The sequence below is a fragment of the Haliotis rubra genome, unplaced genomic scaffold (assembly GCF_003918875.1).
Source record: "Haliotis rubra isolate DU_JTF1 unplaced genomic scaffold, ASM391887v1 Scf648, whole genome shotgun sequence".
In the NCBI taxonomy this organism is placed as follows: domain Eukaryota; kingdom Metazoa; phylum Mollusca; class Gastropoda; order Lepetellida; family Haliotidae; genus Haliotis; species Haliotis rubra.
This window is the reverse complement of record NW_025767355.1, coordinates 198,830-226,138: the sequence shown is the minus strand read 5'-3', so window position 1 is coordinate 226,138 and position 27,309 is coordinate 198,830. Positions and strand designations below refer to the sequence as shown.

At 43.2% G+C, this 27,309-nt stretch overlaps 2 protein-coding genes and 1 long non-coding RNA gene across 3 annotated transcripts in view; 2 read left to right on the top strand and 1 right to left on the bottom strand.

The window, feature by feature from the left end:
* Window positions 1–801: 801 nt before the first annotated feature.
* On the top strand, window positions 802–2,481 carry LOC124257026. Its single transcript, XR_006893164.1, has 3 exons — window positions 802–1,583; window positions 1,739–1,989; window positions 2,348–2,481. It is a non-coding gene; the product is annotated as an uncharacterized LOC124257026 (long non-coding RNA).
* Window positions 2,482–3,324: 843 nt separating this feature from the next.
* Window positions 3,325–11,834, top strand: LOC124257011 (probable dimethyladenosine transferase). The gene is made up of 12 exons (XM_046690972.1): window positions 3,325–3,523; window positions 4,712–4,785; window positions 5,237–5,323; window positions 5,960–6,021; window positions 6,228–6,321; window positions 7,710–7,759; window positions 8,526–8,649; window positions 9,341–9,433; window positions 9,699–9,763; window positions 10,359–10,422; window positions 10,727–10,833; window positions 11,292–11,834. Exons 2-12 carry the CDS (start codon window positions 4,774–4,776, stop codon window positions 11,332–11,334), a joined length of 801 nt encoding a protein of 266 aa, XP_046546928.1. The 5' UTR covers window positions 3,325–3,523; window positions 4,712–4,773; the 3' UTR covers window positions 11,335–11,834.
* A 5,592-nt stretch (window positions 11,835–17,426) lies between these two features.
* LOC124257006 overlaps window positions 17,427–27,309 on the bottom strand; it is a 41,193-nt gene continuing 31,310 nt past the window's right edge. Inside the window, 9 exon segments of the mRNA XM_046690967.1 lie at window positions 17,427–18,791; window positions 19,178–19,457; window positions 21,812–22,055; window positions 22,912–23,009; window positions 23,011–23,066; window positions 23,375–23,543; window positions 23,545–23,560; window positions 26,595–26,819; window positions 26,997–27,161. Of these exon segments, the coding sequence (XP_046546923.1) occupies window positions 18,639–18,791; window positions 19,178–19,457; window positions 21,812–22,055; window positions 22,912–23,009; window positions 23,011–23,066; window positions 23,375–23,543; window positions 23,545–23,560; window positions 26,595–26,819; window positions 26,997–27,161 (1,406 nt within the window). The 3' untranslated portion in view covers window positions 17,427–18,638.

Here is a 27,309-nt window from a genome sequence, read left to right as displayed (position 1 = left end):
TCCCTAAATTGCTAAAGCCCTAAATGAAGCAAGTCTAGATTTCTCCAGGTTCAGATCTCCCTGGGGCTCCTTTTCAATCTAAATGGGTTTCTTTGTAACAATCATAATTATATATATTCAGGGACTAAGCGTTAGTCTAGTGAAAACATGTAAACATGTATTGGATTCACTAAGCAGTTACTGGAAAATACGCAGCGAAAAATACAAGTGACTTGACATTGAGAAATACGACTTGCCACAGATTCGGTGGAAACGAGCCAATGTACATACGACTTGACTCGTATTCTTCAACTGCTATAATGTACAGAAATATGATTGTGCATTTGAAGCAGACTGTTGTTAGAATGTCGCTTAATATTGTTACATTAAACATATTCGTCATCTCTGGATTCTGTTAGACTGTAGCACGGTATGCACGATACACACGTTATGAACACGCCCAACTGTGCACGAGACAGCATATTGGAGGGGTACAAAACACACGAAAATATTTTGCTGCATCTATTTTACCAGATGTTTTCAACCATGTCAGGCAAATGGGATCTTTTAGGCGATGTCTTTGTCACTCAAAATACATTTTCCGAAGCTACAACTTTGAATGTGAGTGACATTAATTCAGATTTTGAGGAACTTTTGAATGGAAGTATTTCGAGTGTCAGTTTTGATATCACTCTGCAAGGGGACAAAAATCATGTAGATACAGTTGGGAATAGTACTTCGGATGAGGAATTGCTGCGTGAGTCGCAAAACCTGGAACAGGAATTTGACCAAATGAATAGTTCAGCAGATGATGAACTGATGCTTGCTGCTCAGCAGATAGAAAAAGAAAATGATCAAACAGCTACCAAACGTTTTGGCAAACCCCTCTCAGTTTCTGAATATCAAAACTTGGAAAATCTTGCAAAAAATATACATACAGAAAAGAAAAGCCAGTGGGCAGTGCGGATTTTCGATACATGGCAACGTGAAAGGGATGGGTAACAAATTATTAAGTCTTTCTGATGAGGATCTGAATAGAACGCTGAGTCTATTTGTCACAGAAGTAAGGAACCAAAGGGGAGGTCAATACAACGGTAACACAATTCATGCGATTCTTATTTCGATGCAGAGATTCATGCGCCAAAGTGGTCGAGATGTTAACCTAACCACCGATTTTGCTTTTATGGGTTTGAGAACCATTCTTGATGCTAAAATGAAATCACTGGCCCAGGCTGGTATTGGCATGCATAGAAGGCGAGCTAACGTCATCACATCACAGGAGGAGGATGCATTGTGGGAGAGGGGTTTGCTTGGGGATGACACCCCGGAGAAATTGCTTGAAACCGTTTTTTATTTGAATGGGATAAACTTTTGTTTACGAGGTGGGGAGGAACATCGTGCTCTAACAGTAGGTGAATTTTCAAACTTCTGTGTTGTTACAAGAAACAACAAAAACAATTGGTATACTCTGAAGGGGTTTCCAAAACGAATTCAGGAGGGCTGAAACATAAAAGATTGTCTGCTAAGGTTATTTCAGTGGATATTAATGAAGAGAACCCTGCCCATTGTCCAGTTAGACTTCACCAAAAGTACATGTCATTGAGGTGAGTAAATAATTTAGTGATTACTGAAAATCTTAAAATTGAAAAAAATGTGAAATTCTTATCGTTTTTTAAAAAAATAGCTTTTTATACAAAAAAACCCCATGGAGACGGCTACAGTGAAGCTTGTATGCAATGTATATACCACTTGATTGCAGGCCAGTGGGTTGTGATGACTTTTACCTTCGTCCTCAAGTACCCTAAGCCTAACCAGTGGTACTCTGCCGCTCCTAGTAGGGAGACACGTTCTGTCTGGGGTGGTCAAGAGGCTCTGCGCCAGGGCCGGGTTTGAAGGATTTTATACAAACCACTCCCTAAGGGCTACAACGGCCACACGCCTGTATGAGAGCGGTTTGGATGAGCAGCTGATTGCCGAAAGGGCAGGTCTCAGATCGACAGCTATTCGTGCGTAAGTATAGGTGTAATTGTATTTGAAATAATCACATACTGAACAACAGGTTGATTTGATGACAAATGGGCACTGGTACAATGGGACATATGTGCACTGTATTTAATGATTATTAATCACGTCTAAGTGCGATGAGGTAGCCTAGTGGTTATAGTGCCTGCGGTGCGGGTTCGATTCCCCCCACAGGCACAATGTGTAAAGCCCATGCTTTGTGTCCCCCGCCGTCATACTGCTGGAATATTTGATAAAGGATGTGTAAAGCCAAACTCACTCGCTAACAATCACTTGTAAAATGTATATCAAAATATTAGTGAGGGAGTAACATGTACTGAATAATTATGTTCTATATACAATACAGGTACAAGAGAACAAGCGAGGGCATGTTAAAGAGTGTTGATGATGTTGTCCAGAGGAAAACACCAGCAACTGCCACATCAGCGACTAGCTCGCCAACACCTCACGTCTCCGACACCACTGACCCCAAGACGTCAAGACGCCAACTAGCTCGCCAACACCTCACTCTCCGACACCACTGACCCCAAGAGACGTCAAGACGACAACTGTTCAAATGCTAAAACTGTACACTTCGTTGTTGAAAGGGACGGTGCAAGAGTGACATTTGACATGTAATAAAGGGATGAAAACATTGTGAGGTTTCGCTTCTATATTTTGGTAATGGCTGACTGACTGAGTTTAGTTTTACGCCGCTTTTAGCAATATCCCAGCAATATCACGGCGGGGGACACCAGAAATGGGCTTCACACAATGTACCCATGTGGGGAATCGAACCCGGGTCTTCGGTGTGACGAGCGGACGCTTTAACCACTAGGCTACCCCACCTCCCCATTTCTGTAATGTGGGTATTACTGTTTGAATTCAGCGTTTGGACCGGGTCGGTAATAGGGCGCCAATATTTGAAAGTAGGGCGCCAATACACCAGATAAAGTCGCCAATATACGAAGCTAAGTCGCTAATAAACGAAAGATACGGGCTTCTCATCCAATGCTTATTGGAGTGATATGTTGTGTAATGGAGGCAATTTTAGGTTTAAGTACAAATTGAGCAGAGAATCAAGCATACAATGTATAAATATACGCAGATGTTCTTAAATGGTAATACCGTCAATGTATATAATTTTCTCATTGAAAGGCTTTGACTTCATCACAAAATACCCAGCGTTTTCTCAATGAAGCAAACGCCACTTAAATCACATTATTTTGGTGGAAACATGAGGATCCTGTACTTGAAGGTTTTGTATTTCTTCATGCAGGGCTGAGGAAATGTGTACATACAGATAGGGTGTTTATATTGAGTCGACATTCTTTCAATCGACTACTTTTAGAGTTATCTGCCCCTGATACCGGAAGTTGAGAAGCGATTGTGAAAACATGAACACGTGTTTGTTAAAACTTCAGATTTGCACTGTTTGGGACTGACGAAGTGAAATTCGCTTCCAGTGAAAAAGAACATTAGATATGCCAAAAGTAAAGCAAGACAAGAAAAGTCGCCAGCACCAACAAATTCAAAAAACAAGGTGAGAAGATGTAAACTTAGGTTCAGGAATCGGGCCCCAGGAATCTTGAGTTACATACAGCCCCTACTTACCTGCTCACATTGACGAGGTATGCTTCTCGGGGTAGTCCTGACAACTAGAGAACCTTCACTTATCAGTTTGTTATTTTCAGCTGATAGTCAGTGACGATAATATGGCATTGTTTTCAAAAAACATATCAATGATCTCTCTTTTCGTGACAGTCAAAACAATATATGCTGACTGTCAATGTAACTTCAAGGGAATCAGTGGGTTTATTATGAGTTGACTTCAATGTAATTGCTACGTTTTCAGTGCTATAAACATGTGACATTTGCGTAAATACGCTGCACAAACAATGTATATATGTTATTATTATGATTATGTCAACAATACATTGGGAGACTCCTTATTTTATCGTAAAAGATTCGTAGACAATAATCTGATAATATGAAATCAGCAATGTTCCCCATGGCAATAATGCAACACATTCCCCTCCCATTCATTATATGTGGGAAAAAACCATTGACCAATCAAATGCCATGGAATCACCTATATGTAACATAATCATGACTATATAATGATCATGATGATTAGACATGTTTTGTGAATCATACGTCCATTTGGGGGGGCGGTGGGGTAGCCTAATGTTTAAAGCGTTGGCTCGTCACGCCGAAGACCCGGGTTCGAATCCCCACATGGGCACAATGTGTGAAGCCAATTTCTGGTGTCCCCCGCCGTGATGTTGCTGGAATATTGCTAAAAGCGGCGTAAAACCAAACTCAGTCAGTCAGTCAGTTCATTTGGGTTTTGCTGTTGACGCCACTGTATTTATGTTTATGGCCTGTGCCCAACAAACTAGTCATTCACATGAGAAACATCCCATGTCATCTGGATACAATGATGAACCATCAACCAATTCATGCAGGGTGACACCCAAATCCATCTGGGAAATTTGGATGACCAGCATAGGACACATGTTCCAGCTGGAATAACTGCAGGGGTTGTTATCAACATGATATTGGACATATTCTGGATCATACTGTGGAAAACACATTGCAAAAAACCAGTTACCACAAAGCGCCCTCTAAGCAATAAGCTTGTTATATACAGTATTGGAACTGAAACATATATAAACAGACTGAGGGTATGAATACTATGATGAATCTCCTGGTTACACTATGGTTGCAGGCATCACCTTCAAGCATGACTTCGGCCAGCATATCCTCAAGAACCCTCTGGTTGTGGTCAGTATGGTGGAAAAGGTGAGTCCAGTGACTACGTCCCATTAAACATGAAACATAAAGTAAAACATAAGTCTTGGTCTCAATACTGTTAACAACGCTAAATGGGCACTGGCCTGATGGTTGAAACTGCACAGTGCATCTAACACTGGGAACATTTCAATCCCAGCGACCCTATTTGATCATTTCCAGAGGTGATTTCAAGTGTAAATTTTTTGTTTCCGCTATTTCAGTTTTTCAAATCTAATATTTGTGAATCAGTTCTGATAAAGTATGTTCTAAACTACTTAAATCTTAATGTTGCTGTGTTAAGTTTACTTGTCCCTTAACCTGTTAACAATATTATAAAAACAGACATGAGGATGTATGAATCTAAAGAAAACATACAAACAACTGAGTGAATAATTTACACGTTTGTTCACTGGAAGAAAGTGGGTGCCGGCTGATCTTTAAAGTCGTTGTGATGTTGCAGGCTGCACTGCGTCCAACTGATGTGGTGCTGGAAGTTGGACCCGGTACAGGCAACATGACAGTCAAGCTGCTGGAGAAGGTTAAGAAGGTCAGTGGTCAATCACTCCAAATGTCTTCTGTTTGGTTAAAATATATGTACTATACTGGACCAGCACAGACTTTGTAAACAAAGGAAACATAGCAGCTATGAAAACACAGTGAGCAGACGCGGATTATATATGAGTAAATATCTGGGCACTGGCGTGTGCTTCTAATAGCTGCTACACATCACAAAATAGAAACAGAGTTTCTTGGTTCCTGGTAGGAGTTACAATGGTGCATGGTACATAACATTGCCACATGTTTCAGGTGGTTTCTTAACACTGTCATATTTCAGGTGGTAGATAACAATGTCACACATTTCAGGAAGTAGATAACAGTGTCACATGTTTCAAGCAGTACATGACAGTGTCACATGTTTCAGGCAGTACATGACAGTGTCACATGTTTCAAGCAGTACATGACAGTGTCACATGTTTCAGGCAGTACATGACAGTGTCACATGTTTCAAGCAGTACATGACAGTGTCACATGTTTCAGGCAGTACATGACAGTGTCACATGTTTCAGGCAGTACATGACAGTGTCACATGTTTCAAGCAGTACATGACAGTGTCACATGTTTCAGGCAGTACATGACAGTGTCACATGTTTCAAGCAGTACATGACAGTGTCACATGTTTCAGGTGGTGGCTTGTGAGATTGACCCCCGTTTGGTGGCAGAGCTGCACAAGAGAGTTCAGGGAACGTGAGTGCTCCGACTCTGGGATTAAGGATCTTATGTTTATGAAATTGTTCCAGACTGTGAATGAACATATTAGAGTAGACAAGAGGTCAGATACGGAAAAAAAATCAAATAAATGAAAGCATATTGTTTTGAATGCTGTTCTTTTTATGTAGTCATGTATGTGTTTTACAGAACAGAAGTGAATGCCATGTTATTTTCCATGTCAGACCCCAGGCCAGCAAGCTGCAGGTGATGGTGGGAGATGTCCTCAAGACAGAGCTTCCATTTTTTGACATCTGCGTGGCCAATCTCCCATATCAGGTAGGGAGACCATCAACATTATTGAGGAGATTCCAGTTTGTGTACAGTTTTTGCTGTTCTATAGCAACAAGGAATCATGGGAGTTTTCTCAATAAGCTGTAGTGATAATGGTACTGTGTGGTGGTACTGTAGTGATTATGGTACTGTGTGGTGGTACTGTAGTGATTATGGTACTGTGTGGTGGTACTGTAGTGATTATGGTACTGTGTGGTGGTACTGTAGTGATTATGGTACTGTGTGGTGGTACTGCAGTGATAATGGTACTGTGTGGTGGTACTGTAGTGATTATGGTACTGTGTGGTGATACTGTAGTGATTATGGTACTGTAGTGATTGTGGTACTGTAGTGATTATGGTACTGTGTGGTGGTACTGCAGGGATTATGGTACTGTGTAGTTGTACTGTAGGGATTATTGTACTGTGTGGTGGTACTGTAGGGATTATGGTACTGTGTGGTGGTACTGTAGTGATTATGGTACTGTGTGGTGGTACTGTAGTGATTATGGTACTGTGTGGTGGTACTGTAGTGATTATGGTACTGTGTGGTGGTACTGTAGTGATTATGGTACTGTGTGGTGGTACTGTAGTGATTATGGTGCTGTGTGGTGGTACTGTAGTGATTATGGTACTGTTTAGTGGTACTGTAGTGATTATGGTACTGTGTGGTGGTACTGTAGTGATTATGGTACTGTGTGGTGGTACTGTAGTGATTATGGTACTGTGTGGTGGTACTGCAATGATAATGGTACTGTGTGGTGGTACTGTAGTGATAATGGTACTGTGGTGGTACTGTAGTGATTATGGTACTGTGTAGTGGTACTGTAGTGATTATGGTACTGTGTGGTGGTACTGTAGTGATTATGGTGCTGTGTGGTGGTACTGTAGTGATTATGGTACTGTGTGGTGGTACTGTAGTGATTATGGTACTGTGTGGTGGTACTGTAGTGATTGTAAAGATTTGTAGATAAAACACGTGTGGAGAATACAATCATCACTCATTACAGGTGAGGTGAAATTGGGTTTTTAACGTCGTGCTTGAGAATATTTCGCTCATATGACGATGTGCGTGCATGTGTATGATTATGTGCGGCTGCTTGTACTAGCCCAGACTGAAGCTGGTTTTATAGTGCTAGCCCACTGAGATACCATGCCGCAGTGAAGCATGAATACCCCACTCAGACACATTATACTGACTCCGAGCCGACCAGTCCTTGTTGTACCCATTAATGCAGAGCGCCAGGCAGGGACCAACAAGTACCATATTTTAATGTCTTTTGGTATGACGCGGTCGGGGATCGAACCCGCGACCCTCCGCTCTCCGGCCGGATCACACATTACATACAAAAAATATATAGTTAAGTGAAATATTCTAGATTTTCTTTTTTCCAGATTTCATCTCCCTTTGTCTTCAAACTACTTCTACACAGACCCTTCTTCAGGTGAGTTTGTTAGTAGGATTAAATGTCATCTTTTGATTGCATGACATGAGCAATGAAATCACAGCTGATATAGTAAGACTTGAGTCTGTGGGGTAGTTTTTCATGGCAACCCATGTGTACAACTAGGGTACAAGGATGGAGAACTACATGTTAAGTTTGTTTGTTTGTGATCAGACCTCTACACTGAACAAGACCACCTATGCCGTCTGCTCAATGTGCACCCCTACATCAGTAATGGGTTGCACTCCGATGCTATCGCTGCTGAATACGGGAATGACAGTCCACTACTATGAGTACTTATATTGGACAAAAGCACATTTTCCTTTAGTGAAATTCAGGCCCGTTTGCTGAAATTATTTATTTAATACCCATGTAAACTTAGGATAGTAATACAGGGGTGCAATACAGATGACGTGGTCAAATTCCGTATTGCACCCCAGATTCCGTATTGCACCCCAGATTCCGTATTGAACCCCAGATTCCGTATTGAACCCTTGAACCCTTGCGGTTCTACTGATTTCTTTTATTAAGTAACAGATTAATGCAAGATAAGAGGGTATATAATGAATATAGAACGTCATACTAGTGCATTTGGATTTTTTGTATTGAACGAGAAGATATCATGGGAGCAGAGAAACAACTCGTTCTTCGAACTTGTTGCATGTTTCTCTGCTCCCATGACATCTTCTCGTTCAATACAAAACATCCAAATGCACTAGTATGACGTTCAATATATGTATCACCACAATACCTTTTGCTGTTCCAGATGTGCCGTTCTGATGTTTCAGAGAGAGTTTGCTCAGAGATTGGTTGCAAAGCCAGGGGACAAACTCTACTGTCGACTGTCGGTGAACACACAGCTTCTGGCTCGGGTTGATAACCTGATGAAGGTGTGTAGATTTGGGGATTGAGTTTTCACACTGTCGACTGTCGGTGAACACACAGCTTCTGGCTCGGGTTGATAACCTGATGAAGGTGTGTAGATTTGGGGATTGAGGTCTCACACTGTCGACTGTCGGTGAACACACAGCTTCTGGCTTGGGTTGATAACCTGATGAAGGTGTGTAGATTTGGGGATTGAGGTCTCACACTGTCGACTGTCGGTGAACACACAGCTTCTGGCTCGGGTTGATAACCTGATGAAGGTGTGTAGATTTGGGGATTGAGGTCTCACACTGTCGACTGTCGGTGAACACACAGCTTCTGGCTTGGGTTGATAACCTGATGAAGGTGTGTAGATTTGGGGATTGAGGTCTCACACTGTCGACTGTCGGTGAACACACACCTTCTGGCTCGATTGATAACCTGATGAAGGTGTGTAGATTTGGGGATTGAGGTCTCACACTGTCGACTGTCGGTGAACACACAGCTTCTGGCTCGGGTTAATAACCTGATGAAGGTGTGTAGATTTGGGGATTGAGGTCTCACACTGTCGACTGTCGGTGAACTCACAGCTTCTGACAACCAGATGAAGGTGTGAAATCTGGAGGTTTGAGAGCTCATACTGTCGACTTGAGCACAAAAGTTGTATTGCCATTGAAGTTTGAATACATTCAGCCTCAAAAAGTGATTGTTTTTCAGGTTGGCAAGAACAATTTTCGACCGCCCCCCAAAGTTGAGTCCAGTGTCGTCAGGATAGAACCCCGGAATCCTCCACCACCAATAAACTTCAAGGTACACCTTGCTTCTTGATTACCACCTGTTAAGATTATATATCATCTCCCCCTGGAGCAATGCACTACACAGCATAGTAGAGTAGTTTGCAGTCAGTGAAGCCATGTTCTACACAATGTGGTCGAGGACTGTACAGTGGCTATAGCATTGTACCTGACAGTAGGATTATAGCTCAGTGGTAGCCTGTGTGATGAGCCTGCAGATCGCTGGTGGCAAGTTGTATGGAAGAATGAACCCACCTTCACTGCCTGTGCTGTTGTTTCAGGAGTGGGATGGTCTGGTGAGAATCTGCTTTGCAAGGAAAAACAAAACCATTGGTGCTGCCTTCAAGTGAGTACTTGAAGTATGAAGTATTTAGAATATCTTTAGGTTTCATTTACAACAGGTTTCTTCAGAATTCAGGTTTTACCATCACTTTTCTATATGATGTTAGCGTAACCTTTACACTGTCTACCTGAGGTTGTAGAAACATTTCTGTATGTTAGCGTAACCTTTACACTGTCTACCTGAGGTTGTAGAAACGGTTCTGTATGATGTTAGCGTAACCTTTACACTGTCTACCTGAGGTTGTAGAAACGGTTCTGTATGATGTTAGCGTAACCTTTACACTGTCTACCTGAGGTTGTAGAAACGGTTCTGTATGATGTTAGCGTAACCTTTACACTGTCTACCTGAGGTTGTAGAAACGGTTCTTGTAGAAACATTTCTGTATGTTAAGTGTAACCTTTACACTGTCTACCTGAGGTTGTAGAAACGGTTAATACTACGTACCTTTACACTGTCTACCTGAGGTTATACTACACATTCTGAACATGGGACGCTTGTGTGGTTGGTTCTGGTCTCCTCAGCTTCTCTATGATCTCCGACTGCTGAAGTATGACTGCTATTACCATGATGGTTTTATTGTACAAATCTTACATTTCAGATACACCAAAGTATTGAATCTGATGGAGAAAAACTACAAGATTCACTGTTCTGTCAATAATATAGTAAGTACCGGCTTGTGGTTGCACTGCTCACATTTTTACAGCTGAAATTTGTGTTAGACATATGTATTGTGATACATACTAATAGGGGCGGTGGGGTAGCCTAGTGGTTAAAGCGTCCGCTTGTCACACGGAAGACCAAGGTTTGATTCCCCACATGGGTACAATGTGTGAAACCTGTTTCTGGTGTTCCCCACCGTCATATATTGCTGGAATATTGCAAAAGCAGCGTTAAACCGTACTCTCTCACATATTAATGTGTCATCAAAGTAGTCAGTGTTGGTGACTTGTTCACATTTATTTCCAGACAATACCAGCTGATTTTGACATCAAGGAAAAAGTAGTGAAGATTCTTGAAGAAAATAGCTTCGACAAGATGCGAGCCCGCAGTATGGATATTGATGACTTCCTGGCGTACGTACCTTATCTTCCTTGAGATCTCCTCCATCCATACTGCACATGCAGTCTCTCAGCCTCATTAATGTAATCTCCACCTTAATACTTGTCAAGTCTGAAGTTACTTTGAGTTAGTCCTGGTTGTTTTCTCAGTAGGAAGCTCTTTAAATAGCATTTTGAAGTGGTAAGAACAAGGAGGTATTTCCATGAATATACAGGTTCTATATTACAGTGAGTGGCATTTCGGTGAACAATTGTTTGATACAACAAAATGAGGCACTCCTTTGATTTGAATATCCATAGTTATTTCCCTTGTACTCTACAGGGCGCTGAGAATGTTCCTTACACTTTGCTCCAATGACCTGGGAAATAGCTATGTAGCACACACCAGTATGTTTCAGGGCCTCAATACAGCTCAGTTTTCGTGTACATTTATTATTCAAATGATTAATTAGTCATTTATATCTTCCTTCCAGGCTATTAAACAGTTTCAACAAGGATGGCTTCCATTTTTCATGATGTGAGATGTGGTTCCAATATTGTCTTATGCAAGATGAACCACAGGAATAGCGTCGGAATATTACTGACTGCGGCATTAAACAACAAACAAATTCTTGTGAGAGGTGGTTCTGTGAAGCAGTGTGAACACTGTTGGTGAACAGTGAACCTTCATTTGTTTGTTTCAGTGAACACTGGACACACTATAACGAAAAGCATGAATGCCTGATATTAGCTGGGAGAATTCTTCAGTTCTTGCTGTGAAGCCTGTGTCCAGGAATCTCAGACCCTGAATATTGTGAAATGCTTTTGATTGTCGACAATGGTGGTAGTGAGTGTGACCAGATTATGATGTATTCCATTACTGTGAAATCCTAGTGTCTATGAGTGGACTGTATCAGGAGCTTGTATACTGGATGGTGATGTAATGGATGCACTGTAAGGAAGACACAAAGCCGGTACATGGATTCTATAAACACTTGTTTATTTGGTCAGTGCCAGAAAATAAATATGTATGTACATTTGGGTGTTTTCTGTCGAGACCGATGTGGTGTAGCATGGTGGTTCAACACACCCATCTTACAGACACGTGTTTCCCCCGACACCGACGTCAAACATTAACGCCCAGTCTCACACACAGCCAGCCTCAGTCACACGCTCAGTTTCTCTCCAGCTAGCTCCAACTATATACAGGTGTGTGGTTCTATGATGACAAGTACACATGTCCCATCATGCAACTCTGTCTGATGACCTGCCCAAGCGGCAATCAATTGGTGTACCATCACCAGTTCCTAGAACATGATCGAAACTTCCGTAATTATGCTCCAAATTTAAATATTAATATCGAACAATTTGTGCCACCAAATCATAACCATTCACAGTTTCAGAGCATGATCATGGTTTCGAAGTATGCTTGGAGTTTGTTGAATACGATTCCAGGTTTTGCAATGAATATTTTCCGTTCACTGTAAGCATGGCTGTTGAGTAAGATTCCCTTAGGAACAGGAGATGGTATAAAAGGAAGGTCCCATTGCCATCATGTCTGTTGAACAGACAACAGGTATAACCTTGGTGTTATAACAAGAATTCCTAGACTATACATAAAGGATACATAAAAACATCCTGGTCAACAAATACTCACATTAACTAATCCTATATTGCATCATTTCACCTATCAGAGCTCCGCTCTGGGGGAGGGTTGTTAGTACAACAATGTAACAACTGATAAACTGATCATTTCAGGTAATACTTTATCTTATTTCTCAGTTCACTGATCATGCTGATGGTCTGACAAACAAAACTAATTTTTCAGGAAAATTATAGGTTCAAATGCACAGTCATCTGAAAAAAAGCTCCCCTGCTACTGAAACATCTGCTTATTAACAATTGATTATTCATATTTTTACCTCCTCAAACAAATCCATTCACCACAAAAACCATGATGGCCTTATGCAGAACAGAACAAATGTATCTGAAAATGTTTTAACAATGTTTCACTGAATGACATGTGCTCATTAGTGTTGTAACGATATGGTGAAAAGGAAGGTAGTTGCATACTACCATAGCATCAGGGAAATCATACAACACACACACCATCTGGTCATGGGAATATACATGTCAATACATTCCCAATATATTGTAGGGAATACATGCCGTATTGCATCCCCACTATACGATGGGGAATACCTAGCATATTGATGGGAGAATACACTATATTGCCTGCCCAGTGTATAAAGGGAGTACATATGGTACTGTTCTACCTGCAGCCACCATATCGCTACACCGCTAATGGACCAGCACAATGCCTACATGTCTGTGTAACTGAGGTCAACAATAACAGTCAGTGATGACTTGCTGCTGGCTTCAGCTACCATTAATTCATCCCTGAATGATTAAAGGACTTAACAGTGTGCCCCCAGTAAAAGGCATGATGAGCGTATTGATAGTTCTGAGAGGACATGTATGCACAAAACTCAAAGCTGTCGTATCTTCTAGAGATAACTGTACTGCTCCTCAAATATGTCCTCATCCCAGCAAATTAGTTTCACTGTTACGTGTTGCCAATCCTAAAATCAACTACCATTAAACAGCACTCCACACAAATAACAGTGAGTGAGTTTGGTTTTACGCCACTTTTAGCAATATCACGGCGGGGTACACCAGAAATGGGCTTCACACATTGTACCCGTGTGGGGAATCGAACCCTAGCCTTCAGTGTGACAAGCGAACGCTTTAACCACTAGACCACCCCACCACCCCAACAAATAACAGAATACCCATAAATGGAAGGCTGTGTTGGAAAATCACCTGCCATGAAAGATTAAGTTTGTTTAACTTTTTTTGAGTAGTATTTTTAACCTGAAACATCATTGACCCATTGAATGCCAAGTTGTGGTGGGACTTGACACAACCTGATGTCAGTGAGGGAGTCAACAAGTGATGTCAGATATTACTGTAGAACATATCATGAAAACAAGTTGAGCTTAATTTATACACCTTAAATTCAACAGTAACATGTGTATACTGATACGACACACTGACCTTACCAAAACAAAAGTACTCATCATCTCCCTTTGAGAAACAACTTCCGCTCCTCTATGTACATGACTCCAGCCTATAATACTGGTACATAAAGCAGCTTGTACAGGAACACAAAGTATGGCTCACTCACAGGAAGATGAAGTTCTAATTCAAGAACAATTGCACACAATATATTACTACACACTGAAATATATTCCATCCCAAAGATGGAATGACTCTATGAATTTGACACATTTCCTCATGTTACTAACTTTAGTGGATTATGGGAGTAGCCAGCGTTTTGTCCCTAAAACATTTTCCTCGCCAAAGAACAAACAGCACATTACTTGTTGACCATCACAAAGTTCAATGATAAGTCTGACACTGACAGGGCCAAATCCATGTAGAGCATCACTGCCAGGACTAGAGTGTTGGCTACCCACTGCAGCATGGCAACTGGCCCTCATAAACATCAACTACTCCAAAGTAAATGTATCGTATTTCTGATCTTACAAAACATAATGGATTGTCTGAAGGAAGTGGACAAGAAGTGAAGCTGGTAAAATAAAGGTGACTGAAGCCTGCTACAAGACCTGGTGCAGTGGGTTTATGTGAGTGTCTAATGCTGTCTTCTTAGCAGCATCCTAGACCTGATGATCCATGGGTGTTATATGGGGGACAGCCATGTCTAGGTCCTGATTTAGAGGTAGTCCAGTACAAGAACTGTAGTGGGTGAAGGACAGGATAATCGATTTGGTTGAGACCATAAACACACAGAAAACAAAACCTTTTCGAGATGAGTTGAAAAACAAGAAATGGCCTTGCACTAAAATCCTCCTGAAGTAATTAAAGTTACCAATACTTCTGTTTCATTCTTGGGGACTTTGTTGGTTTTATGGGCTGTATGGATTGGGATCTTTGATCATCTGGGGCCCCAACAACCCATCCTAATTTTGGTGACCCTCATCCAAAGTATTTCATTGCTATCCCTTATAAATTGAAATGCAGACAATACAAATTTACTAAAAAGAAACTTTCAGATCTTCTCTATTGTTAATCAATAACATAAAAAAATGCAAAACATCCAGTTCCTTATTTGGTACCTTCATTACCACAATGTTAAAAAAATCCCTTCATCTCTTGTACATCAATTTGATGATGACAGTCCACGGAGTCTGAGCAAGTTGCCTGGAGAATCGGAGAACTTTCACACATCACTCAGAGTTTCAAACACGCTGTCTCAAAAATACAAATGACCATCAGGGGAAACGCAACACACACACACAATAAACACAATAAAGCCCTATGAAATAAGATCTGTAAAAGGATCTACATGCATTGATAGGATATAATTGACCACACATCTACTCTACCAGATGGCAAACGCCACACTGGAGATGGGCAGTTGGTTATGATGATGAAGAGGCAGATTATGAGGGACAGACTAGGATGTAAGCTGCTATAAACAATGCTAAAGCAAGTTCAGTACTATAGAGGCATGGATAGGTTTTGAACCTCTCACCATTTGTCGAGTACTGAACCTGTATAATGCTCGATTAACAACCCTTCATCTACTAGGCCACCCCGACAACCCCTGCTAAAGATGATGGTGATTAACATGATGATGAGTACCATTTGACTGACATGCAGAAGGAACCTCAGAATTCATCAACCACTAGGCTAAACCTCAATCCTCAGCTGATGATGATGATGATGATGATGATGATGATGAAAGTGATGATAAAATGCTTTAAAAAAGCTTTACAAAAACAAGTACAGCTTACATACAACATTTACAGTAAAATGTTCATCATTGTATAATTTCCACTATTGATATCAATCATGACTCACCCTCCAGTTGGATCTGAACCATGCATGACCAATGTGAGAAGGGACACAGGAACAGACAGACAGACAGCTGTACAGGTCACTGGGACCACCAGATGGCTGTACAGGACACTGGGACCACCAGGCGGCTGTACAGGACACTGGGACCACCAGACGGCTGTACAGAACACTGGGACCACCAGATGGCTGTACAGGACACTGGGACCACCAGGCGCTGTACAGGACACTGGGACCACCAGATGGCTGTACAGGACACTGGGACCACCAGACGGCTGTACAGGACACTGGGACCACCAGACAACTGTACAGGACACTGGGACCACCAGGCAGCTGTACAGGACACTGGGACCACCAGATGGCTGTACAGGACACTGGGACCACCAGATGGCTGTACAGGACACTGGGACCACCAGGCAGCTGTACAGGACACTGGGACCACCAGATGGCTGTACAGGACACTGGGACCACCAGATGGCTGTACAGGACACTGGGACCACCAGATGGCTGTACAGGACACTGGGACCACCAGATGGCTGTACAGGACACTGGGACCACCAGACAACTGTACAGGACACTGGGACCACCAGGCGGCTGTACAGGACACTGGGACCACCAGATGGCTGTACAGGACACTGGGACCACCAGGCAGCTGTACAGGACACTGGGACCACCAGATGGCTGTACAGGACACTGGGACCACCAGACAGCTGTACAGGACACTGGGACCACCAGACAACTGTACAAAACACTGGGACCACCAGAAGCTGTACAGGACACTGCTGTACAGGACACTGGGACCACCAGATGGCTGTACAGGACAGACACTGGGACCACCAGACGACTGTACAGGACACTGGGACCACCAGATGGCTGTACAGGACACTGGGACCACCAGACGGCTGTACAGGACACTGGGACCACCAGATGCCTGTAAAAGACACTGGGACCACCAGACGACTGTACAGGACACTGGGACCACCAGATGGCTGTACAGGACACTGGGACCACCAGACGACTGTACAGGACACTGGGACCACCAGATGCCTGTAAAGGACACTGGGACCACCAGACGACTGTACAGGACACTGGGACCACCAGATGCCTGTACAGGACACTGGGACCACCAGACGCCTGTAAAAGAGGACACTGGGACCACCAGACGACTGTACAGGACACTGGGACCACCAGACGACTGTACAAAACACTGGGACCACCAGACGACTGTACAGAACACTGGGACCACCAGACGGCTGTACAGGACACTGGGACCACCAGACAACTGTACGGGACAATGGGACCACCAGATGGCTGTACAGGTCACTGGGACTACCAGGCATCTGTACAGGACACTGGGACCACCAGACGGTTGTACAGGACACTGGGACCACCAGACAGCTGTACAGGACACTGGGACCACCAGATGCCTGTAAAGGACACTGGGACCACCAGATGCCTGTACAGGACACTGGGACCACCAGACGGCTGTACAGGACACGGGGACCACGGGACACTCAGGCGACTGTACAGGACACTGGGACCACCACCTGTAGGACAGGACACTGGGACCATCAGATGCGGCTGTACACTGGGATCGGGACACCATCAGGCGACTGGGACCACCAGACGGCTGTACAGGACACTGGTACCAGGCTGTCATCATATTTTCTTTCCTAATCTTGTCTGCCACAGGAAGCGACCTGAAGGTGATGCAGTAGCCTTGCGACGCCAGGAACACACAGCACAAATCAGGTTACTATTCAGTTTAATAACCTCCCTTGAAAATGATTAGGAAATATTGGACCAAAGCCTTGCAGCTGACACTGGAGGGTCATATAGTGCATTCACTAACAAATGCCTGGCCAGTTGGATATCTGAGGCACACATCAATAAACTGGTTCAGTATACTGTTGACAGGCCGACACACTGGCAGATACAACAGAAATACTGAGCATTAAAGACTGAATCCAGTGACATGTTCCTCTAAAAACTCAAGATGTTGATGCTTGAGGTGCATGAGTCCAAACTCATTGTTCAATACTAAAACACCACTGATTACATACGCCATACGACACAAACATAGTTGGCACACATTTGTACATACATCTCATTTACAGATCACTGTCTTTGCACATAATATATTTCTCTCCAAAGGATATAACAATCTGCCCACTAAATAATAAATATAACAGTTTTCTTACACAATACACAACTTTGATGCTCATTATTCACAAACCCTGTCTATTTGAGATAATTGTCCGATAGGTATTTTCTGTTGTTACATTGGCCACGTCATACATGGGGAGTTTCAACACTATATACACATCTTATCTACAATTAAAACCGAGCAATCTTGACACCACAATCAACAGTCCAGCCAAACTTAGAAACTGGTTCATGAAAACATGTGAGTTAGTGAGTTTTAGTTTCGGTTGTCACGGCGACTCTGTTTAATGTGGCACACATCAGAAACATACTACTTTGGTGAAATCTACCCGAATGGGTTCCGTCACACCAAGAAGGTTCTGGTAAGGTAAGAGCTGAAATCCTGAACAGCAAAATCTGATGTCTTGGACAAAGTTTTTACTGTCAGCGGGTCATCACTCTTATTACTGGTCTGATTTCTGTACTGTGTTAAATATATAACATTATAAGTGCTGATAGCATGATGAAAGAGAAAATTAAATATTCAATGTTGCCACTTCACAGGCAGTACGGGACTATACATTCTCAGAGGAAGAACTGTGGCCCAATCTCCCCACTCTGTACACAGGGCACTGAAGTCTCTATCAAATGTGCTTCATCTTAAAATATATCTGTTGCCCACAATACATGAACACCATACTGCAAAAGATTGTTTCTAATCCTCATGTTTTCATTAAAAGCACTTGCACTGTGCATGGAATTGTTACATTTTCTTCATGGCAGGAAGCAGCTAAGATCAACCTGTAACAGTGCAGTCACTCTAGGACATAGAATACGAGCTCCAGGACAATAGGGCCGTCCTGACTCTGTGACACTGCTCCATGAATCACTGGAATCAGACCACTGTCAAGGTCGTTCATGTAGAAGTCAGCCAGTTTCTCACCATTGGATCCAATCTCATAACCAACCTGTAAGTAAGAAAATCTTGCAACTTTAGTCTCGGTAGTGGCTTGTATTTCTATTGCACTTTCTTGATTCTATCTAGAAACTAATCAATACTTCAATGAACAGTGATATAATAATGAGCCTATGAATATGTTTTGGAAGTTTACTTGAAACCACAATCACAGACACCATGCTGACCAAACACTATTTACATCGACTATTTCTACAATTTTCCCTCATGACAAATAACCTTCACCTTTAAAAATAACCTTCACCTTGCCTTGTTTTCACAAAATTATATGTTTATGTACAATATACAAGCCAGTAATTTCCCAAATCATAAACAACACAAATGGAAACTCTTACATCCAAATAGTGCCTGAAGTTTTGCAAATTGTACTGCCCTCACCTGTTCTGTATCAAGAGTGACCCGGAGTCCTATCTTGACGGTCCCTGCCTCCTTCAGACGGTCCAGGTGTTGTGTGAGGCAGATGCAGGTTGCAGACGCTAGAGTCTCTGCCAGCCGACTCAGATCCACTGGCTCCCAGCGTGCGCCACTGTCCTCATTCTGGATGAAGAACACATCTGTCCATCGAATTGCACGGTGCTCCCCTACATAGTCCGTGGAGTTGTGAATGTGGATACTTTCCACTCCATCAAGGGACATCTTGTCAATGGGACTCTTCACACTGGAGGTTGATAAACAGACACAATAATACAATCATATGGACTGTCAGTTTGGGATTCATTCAAAAACAAATGCATTGGCCATCTTGTCATGCCCACCCTCCCAACATTCGCAATATGTCCATGGCCCACCCACCCAACAGTCACAGTCTGTCCATGGCCCACCCTTCCAACACTCACAATCTGTCCATGGCCCAACAGTCGCAATCTGTCCATGGCCCACTCTCCCAACAGTCACAATCTGTCCATGGCCCATGGCTCCCTCCCAACAGTCACAATCTGTCCATGGCCCACCCTCCCAACAGTCACAATCTGTCACAATCTGTCCATGGCCCACCCTCCCAACAGTCACAATCTGTCCATGGCCCCACCCTCCCAACAGTCACAATCTGTCCATGGCCCACCCTCCCAACAGTCACAATCTGTCCATGGCCCACCCTCCCAACAGTCACAATCTGTCCATGGCCCACCCTCCCAACAGTCGCAATCTGTCCATGGCCCACTCTCCCAACAGTCACAATCTGTCCATGGCCCACCCTCCCAACAGTCACAATCTGTCCATGGCCCACCCTCCCAACAGTCGCAAACTGTCCATGGCCCACCCTCCCAACAGTGTGTCCATGGCCCACCCTTCCAACAGTCACAATCTGTCCATGGCCCACCCTCCCAACAGTCACAATCTGTCCATGGCCCACCCTCCCAACAGTCACAATCTGTCCATGGCCCACCCTCCCAACAGTCACAATCTGTCCATGGCCCCACCCTCCCAACAGTCGCCAATCTGTCCATGGCCCACTCTCCCAACAGTCGCAAATCTGTCCATGGCCCACCCTCCCAACAGTCACAATCTGTCCATGGCCCACCCTCCCAACAGTCACAAACTGTCCATGGCCCAGCCTCCCAACAGTCACAAACTGTCCATGGCCCACCCCCTCCCCCAACAGTCACAATCTGTCCATGGCCCACCCTCCCAACAGTCACAATCTGTCCATGGCCCACTCTCCCAACAGTCACAATCTGTCCATGGCCCACCTCCCAACAGTCACAAACTGTCCATGGCCCACCCACCCAACAGTCACAAATCTGTCCATGGCCCCACTCTCCCAACAGTCACAATCTGTCCATGGCCCACCCTCCCAACAGTCACAATCTGTCCATGGCCCACCCTCCCAACAGTCACAAACTGTCCATGGCCCACCTCCCAACAGTCGCAATCTGTCCATGGCCCACTCTCCCAACAGTCACAATCTGTCCATGGCCCACCCTCCCAACAGTCACAATCTGTCCATGGCCCACCCTCCCAACAGTCACAATCTGTCCATGGCCCACTCTCCCAACAGTCACAATCTGTCCATGGCCCACCCTCCCAACAGTCACAATCTGTCCATGGCCCACCCCTCCCAACAGTCACAATCTGTCCATGGCCCCACCCCCAACCCAACAGTCACAATCTGTCCATGGCCCACCCTCCCAACAGTCACAATCTGTCCATGGCCCACTCTCCCAACAGTCACAAATCTGTCCATGGCCCACCTCCCAACAGTCACAATCTGTCCATGGCCCACCCTCCCAACAGTCACAAACTGTCCATGGCCCACCCTCCCAACAGTCACAATCTGTCCATGGCTCCACCCACCCAACAGTCACAATCTGTCCATGGCCCACCCTCCCAACAGTCACAATCTGTCCATGGCCCACTCTCCCAACAGTCATAATCTGTCCATGGCCCCACTCTCCCAACAGTCACAAACTGTCCATGGCCCACCCACCCAACAGTCAATGTCAATCTGTCCATGGCCCACTCTCCCAACAGTCATGCAATCTGTCCATGGCCCACTCCCAACAGTCACAATCTGTCCATGGCCCACCCTCCCAACAGTCACAAACTGTCCATGGCCCACCCACCCAACAGTCGCAATCTGTCCATGGCCCTCTCTCCCAACAGTCACAATCTGTCCATGGCCCACCCTCCCAACAGTCACAAACTGTCCATGGCCCACCCCTCCCAACAGTCACAATCTGTCCATGGCCCCACTCCTCCCAACAGTCACAATCTGTCCATGGCCCACCCTCCCAACAGTCACAAACTGTCCATGGCCCACCCTCCCAACAGTCACAATCTGTCCATGGCCCACTCTCCCAACAGTCACAAACTGTCCATGGCCCACCCTCCCAACAGTCACAAACTGTCCATGGCCCACCCTCCCCAACAGTGCTAAATCTGTCCATGGCCCACTCTCCCAACAGTCCACAATCTGTCCATGGCCCACCCTCCCAACATTGGTGATAACGTGTTGATGTCATGATCCACGTACCCGACACTGGTGATGACGTGTTGATGTCATGATCCACGTACCCGACATTGGTGTTCTTGTCATCTTCCACCCACTGCAGGACCACCACCTCCTCTGGCTTGTCAACAGCAGCGCTGCCACAGCCGATTGTGTAGTCGGTCATATCTTTGATGGCTTGTTTCACTGCCACCATACAGTCTGGCAGGATCTGCACCATTAGGCCGTCTTCTACTATGCTCGACTTTGCTCGTAGTCCTGAGCTTGTCTTCAGTGCGCCATTAAACACCACAAAACTAGCACCAGTCACTGCAAAGGCAAAGTTTAATTACTAATGACACTATATCAGATTTAGTCTGCCTTCTTAGAGCTGTAAATAATCGAGTCTGAACCAGACAATCCCATGATCGAGCGATACCAACTGGGATATGACAACATGTATCAACCACCTCACCACCCGATCCTACTAGTCACCTCTTACAAGCGATGGGTTGCTGAAAACCAATTTTAACCCAGATCTTCAAGGTCTGGTTTAACAGGGTGAGGTGAGGTGAAATTGGGTTTTACATCGTGCTTGAGAATATTTCGCTCATATGACGATGTGCATGCATGTGTATATGTATTTGCGACTGCTTGTACTAGCTCAGACTTAAGCTGGGTTTTTTTTTACAGAGATACCATGCCGCAGTGAAGCATGAATACCCCACTCAGACACATTTTACTGACTCTGAGCCGACAAGTCCTTGTTGTACCCATTAATGCCGAACGCCAGGCAGGGACCAACAAGTACCATATTTTGACGTCTTTTGGTATGAAGCGGTTGGGGATCGAACCCGCGACTTTCCGCTCTCCGGGCGGACGCTCTAACCACTACACCACGGAGGCGGTCGATTCAACAGGGAATCTAAAAAGCACTTTATAATACAAACATTACATACTCAAATCTGATTAGGTTAAAGCACTTGTTTGTATTCAGTCAATAAGTGGGTTCAGTTTGATTGATCAATATGTCCAAAGGAAAAATACATATGCACTTAGCTAATAATGCACAAATTATTCTAACAAAACCATGATAATTAGAACATTAAGCCCAGATGATACCTTGAATACAACCTAATAATGGGATGTTACACCGAGAAGCTTGTGCACAGCTGTATTGTGAAACTGACCTTTCTGCGAGGTTTGTTCTGGATGTTTATGGCCTGCGCTTGATAGTTGCCCTCATCGTTCTGTATACACACAAGGTGAGAGTCCGCATCAGCTGAAGCTGGAGCCCAATGCCATCACATGCTCGTTACTGCTGTTGACCATCTTCATCAGCTGCAGAAACAACAAACATCAGGTTCCCGGTCCCCAATACCATCACTTACAATCACTAACATCTCTTTGTGGGACTGGTACCCAGTGGAAACATGGGGGACCTTAACATATTTTATTTTTGGTGTGCGTTTGATGCATTAGACTGACTTCCAATGTTATGTTGACTGACCATACCCTTTTGGGGGGAGAGCTTACATTATGCATCGCAAGTTTCCTGGATGAAACATCAATATAGCCAAAGAGATGTGCATCAACTTAGCAGTTTTAATTGGGTCCTTGGCTACAGGGAGTAATGTTGTGTGAGTCACCTCATCATATCTGTTGCGGGGGAAGTTGATGACAGTCTTCTTGTCCTCCATGTGTATGTGGACTCCTCGGATCTGCGGCAGCATGTATTGGTAGTTCCGGAAGTCGGCCAGCAGGTTCATGATGGTGTGGCCAATCTCAAAGAACACAGGCTTGCGATTGCGATACTCACCAGGGGCACGGGTAGTCTGTGAATGAATTACAGGCTAAATATACCTATAACTGATAAATGTTGAACCTCTAGATAAACAAGGACACTTCCACATCCTGCGGTAAATACAGTTCATTTCCATATGAACAAACAGGAAGTGATACTATGGCATTGTATTGATCAACAATCAATAATAACAAGTGTTTGCCACTGATATGGCAATGTCCCCCACCGCTAAAGAATGGAATATCTATATTAAATACTTTTTATTTTTTGGTCACATACCAGATGGCCTGAAATGACTGGTATCTGCATAATCACCCAACGTAGGCTGTCAACATACTTGAAAACATTGGGTGCAATTTTTTATGAGATATCGCGTTTATGAGATATCGCGTTTAAAAAGCGGTCAAAGTGTCGTGGTGACCTTGATAATAAACTGGTGTCTGTGTAAAATAAATTTGATGACATTGGGTACAACAGTCCAGGAGATATCGCGATAACGAGTTAAAAGTGTAATAAGTGTCGTGGTGACCTTGAAGATGAGGTCAAGGTCACCCAAATAAACTGGTGCCTGCGTAATCCCCTAATGTAGGCTGTCACCAAATTTGAAGATATTGGATACTACAGTGCATGAGATATCAAGTTAACAACAGTTTGAAAAGTGGTCACAGTGTCGTGGTGATCTTGAAAATAAGGTCAAGGTCACCCAAATCGACTGGTGTCTGTGTAATGCCCTAATGTAGGCTGTCACCAAATTTCAAGACATTGGGTACAACAGTTCATGTGATATTGCGCTAACAAGAGTTTGTAAAGTGCAGGGTTCCCACAGGCATGGCAGGTCAAAATTCCCTGACTTTTCCCTGACAAGTATAAATTTTTCCCTGACCATTAAGTGTAAAAACTGGCCTTCTTCCTCCCTTTCAGTCAGTCCTAACCACCCTGTTAAGATATTTCCTTCACACATATCATAAATACACACAATATTTGTTAATTTAATACATTAACCAAAACATTGATATTTGTGATGAAGAAAATTTTCCTTGACTCTCCTGCCACAATGTTACATAATACTATTAGAAACATTTGACCGTGACCATCAAATATATATTCTCAGGTGAAGTCAGTAATATATCATCTGAAAACTTTGTATTTTATATTCAAGGCTTTTGACAAAGAGCATAAATGTGAAACTAATGATTTAATTGAATTGTTTCATTCAAAGTCAGGAGCACATTTCTTTATTATCACAAAATGTTGTAATTATCAAAGGCGTATTTGGAAAGAATAAACATGCAAGATGTAACTTTACATTCAGTACAACCATGACAACTAGATTATGAACATCATTAAACCACTTTCAATTTTGTGAATAAACAGCAAATGTCAGAACATAGGGCACATTATAAACCTATGCTGTACTTTAACAATGAAACTTATATGGGTATTTTTGGCCAATATGGGCTTTTACAATTTGCAAGAAACCACCATAGCCATCATACTATTTATAATATTTTGGAACAGTATAAAAATGAATGGAAACTTATCTGTTAACATAGTTATCTTTAGAAGAGGTGGATCTGTTGCCTAAAAAGAAAAATGTTTTTGAATGGCAAACAATTATCTATTGTTAATCACTATGCCTATCTCGGATTAGTGTTTTTCCATACTAAACAAGAGTCATCAGAAGATGACAAATCCCCCAGCCCATACAAATATGAAAGAGCAAATCATCTGACAGTTACTTAAAGTTGAACTTCATTTTTTTAGACAAATTCCAATATGTTTCAATGGAAACCAAGAAAAATAGATATGACAAAAATCTGTAAATAGCAAAAGGCACCACTTTAGGTTCTGTTTGATATATCTGCCAAGTTTTGTTGAAAGATATTAAACGGTTTTCGAGTTGTGCTCCGAAAAGCCCACCACTCCCTTTTAAGAACAATCTAAAACATTTCCATGGCAACCAAGAAAAATAAAAATGACAAAAATATGTAAATAGTGAAAGGCACCACTTTAGGTTCTGTTTGATATATCTGCAAAGTTTTGTAAAAAACATTGAACCGTTTTCGAGTTATGCTCCGGAAACAAAATGATTACGGATGGACGGACAAGGCGTCGACTATATCCCCCCGCATTCATGCTAAGAAGGCTCTTATCAAATTTATGTCAGTTTCCCAGAAATTTGGAACTTTAACCCGGAAAATATGTTTCATTTTGTTTGATTCACAAATCCAACCGATTGTGCTTCATAGAAGAATATGTCTGTTATGTCACCCGGCTGTAGAAGATAAAATTCACATTATGCTGATTTAGGAAAACAATACATGCCAAATAATTATCTGTAAAAATATCCTTCAAGTGACTTTGTTTCCATTCTATCCTCCAGAAATGAAAATGTAATATGTAATCTAGGGCTTTATGTTGTAAAACATGCTGTTATTCCTAAAAGCAATCTCTTATCTGAACTGTAATTTATTTCATGAAATGTCTGTAACATGTGCTGCTTCTTTGACTTTGACTACTACCATACCTGATTAGCGACATTCTGAGTCTTATTTTTCCCTGACCAAAACCCTAAATTTCCCTGACTTAAACCCCAAATTCCCTGACTATTCCCTGACTTTTGAAAACATATCAAAATTCCCTGACTTTTCCCTGACTTTCAGAGAAATGCCAAATTTCCCTGACTTTTCCCTGACCTGTGGGAGCCCTGAAGTGGTCAAAGTGTCGTGGTGACCTTGAAAATAAGGTCAAGGTCACCCAAATCGACTGGTGTCTGGGTAATCTCCCAATGTAGGCTGTCACCAAATTTGAAGACATTGGGTACAACAGTTCATGAGATATCGCGTTAACAAAAATCGGGATGTACGTACGGACGCCGCTGAATACATAGTCCCCCGTTCCGCGTTGCGTCGGGGGACAATAATCAATATAAAATCAATTGTTGACACTATGACAGCTTTATTCATAACAACTTTGTGAACACCTCTTTCTATGTTTATACCTCATAAAATGTAAAACAAATATTTAGGCAATGAGGTCAATACTTCAAGAAGTGTATTCCTTACATCTGTATTCAGCCCCCAGTCGTAGCAGAAGCCGAAGGGGAAACACTTTGGCCCAGGGCGTCTCCCACTTCTGAAGCAGGACTCCAAACAGATATGGCGGTGATGGCAAGGGCAGCTTCTGCAGACACTGGAACGTTGGCCGCAGGTAGAGGAAGCCTCCATGGTCTCGACTGTCCAGGAAACTCTGGTTGAAGATGGTATGTCCCATGTCTGACACAGTGTTACCTACAACCAGCAGATTGGACTTAGTGGAAGCAAGAAGCTGAGAGCCATCTGTACAGAACAATACTGTCACCCTGCATGATGGTCACTGTGACAGATTCTACTGCTCACAACAGAGATACAGCCTTGTTGTCACCAGTATATGTCATTTGAACAACTAGACAATGCCAGTGTACCCACCTTTCCCGGCCTCTTCGTACATGGTGGCAAAGTGACAGAAGATGTCCCTGGCAGGTCGGCTCTCATCAGGGAAACACTCCAGAATTATTATTATCTCGTCTTGACCCACAGTGCAAAGGCCACGCGTCGTGAAAGTCCAGCATTCACGGTTCACGCAACAGTCCACTGTAACCATGGCAACAAATAACTGACATTGCATCAACATTCACATTTCCATAGTGACCATTTTCAACATTCAACATTTAGCCAAGTACTATTTTTTCAAAGGAATAAACCCTCTTGTTATCTCCAAGCTATATTTTAATGGCTTCAG